General features: G+C 71.4%; 1 protein-coding gene across 1 annotated transcript in view; it reads left to right on the top strand.

Annotated features, from left to right (window-relative positions):
* Positions 1 to 412: 412 nt before the first annotated feature.
* Positions 413 to 6,290, top strand: part of KMT2D (lysine methyltransferase 2D) — a 30,331-nt gene continuing 24,453 nt past the window's right edge. The window contains 14 exon segments of the mRNA XM_064401284.1: positions 413 to 668; positions 2,082 to 2,160; positions 2,232 to 2,358; positions 2,443 to 2,691; positions 2,723 to 2,846; positions 2,930 to 3,095; positions 3,207 to 3,372; positions 3,455 to 3,569; positions 3,648 to 3,814; positions 3,920 to 4,070; positions 4,072 to 4,396; positions 4,399 to 4,755; positions 5,002 to 5,136; positions 5,231 to 6,093. Coding sequence (XP_064257354.1) covers positions 2,112 to 2,160; positions 2,232 to 2,358; positions 2,443 to 2,691; positions 2,723 to 2,846; positions 2,930 to 3,095; positions 3,207 to 3,372; positions 3,455 to 3,569; positions 3,648 to 3,814; positions 3,920 to 4,070; positions 4,072 to 4,396; positions 4,399 to 4,755; positions 5,002 to 5,136; positions 5,231 to 6,093 — 2,994 coding nt within the window. The 5' untranslated portion in view covers positions 413 to 668; positions 2,082 to 2,111.

The raw sequence follows: 6,290 nt of genomic DNA, 5'->3' as shown, positions 1-6,290 counted from the left end.
GCGGGCACAGCAGCTCTTCCGGATACACCGGCACCTGCCCCGGCGGCTCCTACCCCTGGGACCGGGCACATCGGCGGATAACGGCGACACCGACCGGGGACACCGCGGGGGATCTCGCTCCCGCCGGCTTCTCGGCAGACCCCCACCCCTGATCCCACCCTCCCATCCATCCCCCTAACCCCCATGGCGGTCCGGGACGCCTCCCTCTATCCCGGTGCCGGTGCCGCTCGGTAGGGGGGCGGAGCCTCTCCCGGCAGGCCCCGCCCCCTCGGTGCCCACGTGCGCTCCCGCCCCGGCGCCGCCGGGGTTAAGCGCGGCGGAGGGATCTCCCCCCCCCGCCCCGCCCGGCAGCGTGCGCTGCGGCCGCGCGCGCGCCGTCACACCCCCCGCGCCCCCCCCCCCACCCCGCGGCCGCAGCGCCCGCCCGCCGCGCACCGTCTCCCTCCGCCCGCAGCCCCCGCCGCCCAAAGTAGTGCGGGAGCGGCGGCGGCCCCCCCGGTCCGCGGCTCCCCCCGTTAGGACCCAGCGCGGCGGCGGCCCCCGGCGGGGGGCGGGCGGGGCGGGGCGGGGGCGGGCGGCGGGGACCTACTTTCCTCTGGAAATGGCCGCGCCGGGGAGCACCGAACGCCCCGCGCCCCGAGGCCCGTCGGCGTAGGGCGGCCGCGGGGGTGAGCACCGGGCGGGGGGCGCGGGGGTGCAAACGGCCCCGCCGGGGGGCCCGCGCGGGCGGGGACGGGCCCCGGCGGCCCCGGAAGGAGCGGCGGTGCGGGCTCGGGCCGCGCCGCCTCCGCCGTGCCGCCGCTCCCGGTAAGGCCCGACCGGGGCCGGGCGCGGAGCGCGGCTCGCACGCCTTTGTGTCCGGTACCGGTGGGGCCCGGGCGGCTGCGGCGCAGGTACGGCCGGGCCCGTGGCTCGGGGCCCGGTGCCGGTGCCAGCGTAGGCCGCGGCGGGCCGGGGATCGGGGCCTGGCCGGCTCGACCCCCCGGTTGCACCGGGGAGCGGGGGAAGCGTGGCCCGGCAGCACCGGGGAGGGTGTGGGGGGGGCGGTGTCGCCGCGTGGGTGTTTCGGCCCGACCGGGGGCGGCGGGCCCCGGCCCCGGAGCCTTTCCCGGCAGGGCCCGAATCCCCCCCGGCCCCGGAGCCTTTCCGGGGAGGGCCCGAATCCCCCCGGGCCCACCGGGAACCGGGGCCGGGGGAGTGCTGGGTGGGACACGACGCTCCTGCCCCGCGGCCGGGGCTCCCCGCGGCCTCTCGGGTTTTTGGGGGGGTTGGCGCTTGCCCCAGCGCGTCCCCCCCTCCCCGGTGCCCTGTGCTCGGTGCCCCCCGTGCCCGCGGGTCCCCCCCGGTTCTCCCCGCTCACCCCCGTGCGTGCCCGGTGCTCCGGTTTGGGGTCCCCTTCGCTGCCCCCGCGGTGCTGGAGCCCTCTGGGGTTTTTGGGGTGCGCTCGAGGCAGCGGTGGGAAGGGGGGCTGCAGATCAGTGCCCCCCCCCCGGTTTGTGTGTCGTGTTTTGGGGTGAGTTTCCCCCCCGTGCCTATCCCGGGACCCCCCCGTGCGGTGCGGGATCGGTGCCGGGCCTGAGGAAATGGGGGCACAGGCAGGTGCTGGTGGTGGGGACCCCGTTTTCTGCTGCATCCCAAATTCGCTGTGAATATTCCCTATGTGGGGGGTCCCAGCTTTGCTGGGGGTGCTCCCGGGGGGGTCCTGAGGGCTCCTCAGAGGTCCTGGTGACACCCTGGGGTGCTGGTGTGTGGTAGAGCGGGGGTCACTGATCCCCCTTCCCTGATGGTTCAATCGAGGTCACTCGGGGGTTTGGTTCCCCAGATATGTTGGGGTGTCACTGGCTGGACTTGGGGAGGACCTGGTGGGCAGGGGGGTGATGGGGGGAGGCCGGGGGGGTCTCCTGGACCCCTGTGGGGCAGGGAGCCACCCCCTGCTCCTGGGGGACGTTCCCACTCCCAGAGCCTACAAATTGAGGAGAGGAATGGGAAGGTGCTGCCCCGTCCCTTGGGCAGAGGGAGGCTGCAGGGTGCCGGGGAAGGTGCCACCATCCCTGGTGCTGACGGGTGTCCCCCCCCAACAGCTGTGGCCCCCCAGGAACGCCGGAGGCAGGATGGACGAACAGAAGGTGCCCAGCGAGGAGAAGGACGCAGCCGCGCCAGGTGAGCCAGGGCAGCGCTTTGGGGACCCGGCCCTGTTCCCCCCGTGGTGGTGACACCCCCTGTCCCCACAGCCGACGGCGTCATGGCCTCGGAGGAGATGGGCAGCGCCGAGGGGGACCCCCTGAAACCCCCCGAAGGAGCCTCTGCGGGGCCAGAGCCGGACACCGCGGGCATGGAGGAACCTCCCGAGGCTGGCAGGTGAGGGTGGGAGCACTCGGGGGTGGCGTGGAGCTGTCGAAGGTGTCCTAAAAGTCCCTGACACCCCCCGTTGTCCTCTCCCAGCCCGCTGGGCCGCCGCTGTGCCCTCTGCAACTGTGGGGACTGGAGCCTACACGGGCAGCGGGAGCTGCAGCGCTTCGAGCCGGTGCCCGACTGGCCCAAGCGGCTGGCGGGCCACGAGCCCCCTGATGGGCCCGGCCAGCCTCCCCCGGAGCCCACCCAGCTCCCCCCAGAGCCCACCAGCTCCCCCCAGAGCCAGGGCTGGCGGGTGACGGCCTGGAGCCGACGGGTGAGTGTGGTCACAGCACGGGGGTTCCCACCCTGCCACCTGAGCGTCCCCAAGCTGTGCCTGACTCCCCGTCCCCACAGGGCACTGCTGGGTGCACCACTGGTGTGCGGCCTGGGCGGCTGGTGCGGGGCCGGAGGCGGCCGGCGTGGCCAGAGCTGTTTTCTCAGGGATCTCACAGGTGAGCAGATCCGGTGGGGTTTGGATTGCTGCGGAATTGCTGCCCTGCAGCAGCGCTGACCCCCCGGACTCCTGTGCCCTCAGAAATGTGAACGCTGCGGGCGGGCGGGGGCCAGCATCCCGTGCCGGGCGGCCGCCGGCTGCTCCCGCCTCTACCACTTCCCCTGCGCCGCCGCCAGCGGCTGCTTCCAGTCCATGAAGACCCTGCGGCTGCTCTGCCCCCAGCACGTGGCTGAGGCCGTGGACATGGGTGCGTGGGGCTGGGGACACCACCCCCGGCTGCCGGGACCCTCGTGGGGGTCCTGGCAGGGTGGAAGCCCACGGGCAGGCGGCTCTGACCCCCTTTTGTTGTGGCTGGCAGAGGACGCGCGGTGCTCGGTGTGCAGCGGGCCGGGCGACCTGCAGGACCTGGTGTTCTGCACCAGCTGCGGGCAGCACTTCCACGGGGCCTGCCTGGGCATCTCCCTGACGCCTCGCAAGCGCTCGGGCTGGCAGTGCCCCCAGTGCAAAGTGTGCCAAACCTGCAGGTGAGCCCCCAGACCCGCGGTGGGGAGGGGGGTATGCACCCAAGGAGGGGTCCCGGCCCTCACTCGCCCCTGTGCCCTACAGGCAGCCCGGCCAGGACTCTGCCATGCTGGTGTGCGAGGCGTGTGACAAGGGCTACCACACTTCCTGCACGGAGCCAGCCACCCAGGGCCTCCCCACCGGCTCCTGGAAGTGCAAGGTATGTCCTGCTCCCGCTCAGGGGTACAGGGTGCCTGCCCCCAACTGCACCCCCTGACACATCTCTGCTTTTCCCCAGAACTGCTGGGTCTGCTCAGACTGTGGCCAGCACCCCGCAGGGCCCGACTCCAGCTGCCAGTGGTCCCCAGGGTCTGAGGTGTGCGGGGACTGCCAGCAGCGCCGTGCCACGGCCAACGTTCCCACGGCGCCAGAACCCTCACCACAGCCTGATCCACCTGCCCAGATGTGAGTGGGGATGGGGGTGCTGGTTTGGAGGGGGCTCAGGCCCTCTGTGGGTGGGGGACGGGGTGGCCTGAGCGCTGCCCCCTCACCCAGGTTCCCCCGTTCCAGGTCAGAGTCCCCTGTCCCCAGCAATCCGACGGATGCGCCCGTGCCCCCGCCTGAGCTGGAGCCTGTGGGGTGTGATGAGGAGACACAGCCCCTCGTGGACCCCAGCGAGACACCCCCAGACCCCAAAGAAGCACCCCCAGACCCTAAGGAGGCTCCCCCGGGCAATGCTGAGTCTCCTCCTGGCGAGCTGGCCTCTGTGGAGGTGCCCCCCCAGTGAGGAACCCCCCGAAGAACTTCCCTGTGATGAGCTCCCCCTTGATCAGCCACCCCCCGACACGCAGCCCTCTGACACTCAGCCCCCTGAAGTGCAGCCCCCTGAGGAGCCCCTTCCTCTCATGCTGCCCCCCGAGGAGCCTCCCTCTGAGGAGCTGCCCCCCAGTGAACCACCCCACGATGAGCTGCCCCTCGATGTCCCTCCCCTTCCTGAGCTGCCCCCTGAGAAACCAGCGTTTCAAAAGTCACCCCCCCATGAGCTGCCCCCGAAGTACTGCCCGTTGACAAATCACCCCCTGACGAGCTGCCCCCCAAAGGGTCACCCCCCAAACCTCCCCTCGAGGAGCCACCCCTCACTGAGCCTCCCCTCGAGGAGCTACCCCTCACTGAGCCTCCCCCTGAGGAGCTGCCCCCTGATGAGCTGCCCCTCGAGGAGCTGCCCCCCGAGGAGCTGCCCCCCAGTGAACCACCCCCACCCCCCATCGAGCTGCTCGCCAAGGAGCCTCCTCCCGAAGCGCTGCCCCCCGAGAAGCTGAGCCCTGAAGAGCCCCCCCTTGTTGAGTTGCCCCCTGAAGAGCCAGTCCCCAGCGAGCTGCCCCCCGAGGAGGACCTGAAACCACCAGGTAAGCTTTTCACTGTCCTCTTTCCCCTCCTGTTGTTTCTATTGGGTGTGGGGGTCCTGCACCAGGGGCTTCTCCAGCACTGGCTTTGCCTGATTCCTGTATTCCTTCTCTTTTCATATTTGGTGCCCTGTGTGGGGTATTTGGGGAGCTGTGGGGGGGAAGTCTTGCCTCTCCTTGCCAGGCTTGGGTGGTACAGGGGGGATGGAGGGGACCCCAACACTCCCTCACCCCATCCCTGTCCCCCAGGTCTCCTCCCCGAGGTGACAGTGGCAGAGGAAGCGCCAGCCCTGGCTCCAGAGGTGCTCCCCGAGGAGGAGATGGAGCTGGAGCCAGAGCCCTCGCTGCCCCCTGAGATGACACCCCCACCCTCAGCTCCCCCAGGTGGGTCTGGGGAAACACCAGGGGTGGGACTGGGGGCGGTGGGTGTCTCTTGGGGGGTGCTGTGATATCACTCTTCCCCCCTCTCTACCCCCAGCTCTCCGTGCCATCTCACCTGCACGGACCCCAGCCCCCTCCCCTGATGCCAAGGAGGACGATGTGCTCGAGCCCCCCACCCCAGCCCTGCCTGAGCCCCCTGGCAGCCCTGGTATCGCCATGGACACCGACCCCCCTGGCTCCCCACCGCCCCCCCTGGGCTCTCCTGCTGTCACCCTGGCCCCCGCCGAGCCACCTGAGGATGAGGAGATGGAGATGGCCGGTGGCGAGGGGGAGTCCCCAGCCAGCCCCCCTGGAGATGCCCCCCACGGCAGCCCAGCCCCTGAGCTGGGGCCCTTCCCTGGCCTGCCTGAGGAGGAGGAAGAGGAGGAAGAAGAGGCACCGAGGCTGGAGAGGGAGGGCACCAGTGGAAGCTCTCCGCCACTCAGCGAGGAGGATGCCCTGGAAGAAAGCCGGGCTGGGGGGGACCCTGAAGTCAAGGGGTCCCCTTCGGGGTCCCCCCTGCTCCTGGAACCGGAGGAGCTGGGCCCTGAGACCCCCATGGAGGTGTGCACTACCGGCGAGAAGCTGCTGGGGCACGGTGACGAGGGGTGCCCCGAGCCCCCCGCGCTGCGCCCGCGGCCCGACATCCTCAACGAGATCTCCAACCTGAGCCAGGGGGACACGAGCAGCAGCTTCCCCGGCTCGGAGCCACTGCTGGGGTCCCCAGACCCTGAGGGCGGGGGGTCTCTGTCCCCTGAGCTGGGCCCAGCCTCGGCTGATGCCAGCCTGCAGAAGGAGGACGCTGGCTCGCTGCCGCTGGGTGCTGAGACCGATGACTCGCTGCTCTTCGAGCCAGCAGCCAAGGGTGACGGGGACAAGAGCCGGCGCCGCAGCTCCCCGGGGCGCTCCCGTGTCAAGCAGGTATTGGGGGACCCCGTCACCACAATTTTGGGGGCGCCCTGCTGGGGTCACATCCCCTCCCTGAGCTGCCCCTGCAGCAAGAAGGCAAGGGCCGAACGCGTGGTGGGGTGGGATGGGGGCAGTGCCCCTGTGCTGCCCTGGCATGGGGGTCCCACTGGGCTTCCCAGTGCTGTAACTCCCCTCTCCCCTTGGCCACA

Source organism: Passer domesticus, chromosome 31, assembly GCF_036417665.1.
Source record: "Passer domesticus isolate bPasDom1 chromosome 31, bPasDom1.hap1, whole genome shotgun sequence".
Classification (NCBI taxonomy): domain Eukaryota; kingdom Metazoa; phylum Chordata; class Aves; order Passeriformes; family Passeridae; genus Passer; species Passer domesticus.
This window is presented reverse-complemented; position numbering and strand designations above follow the sequence as displayed.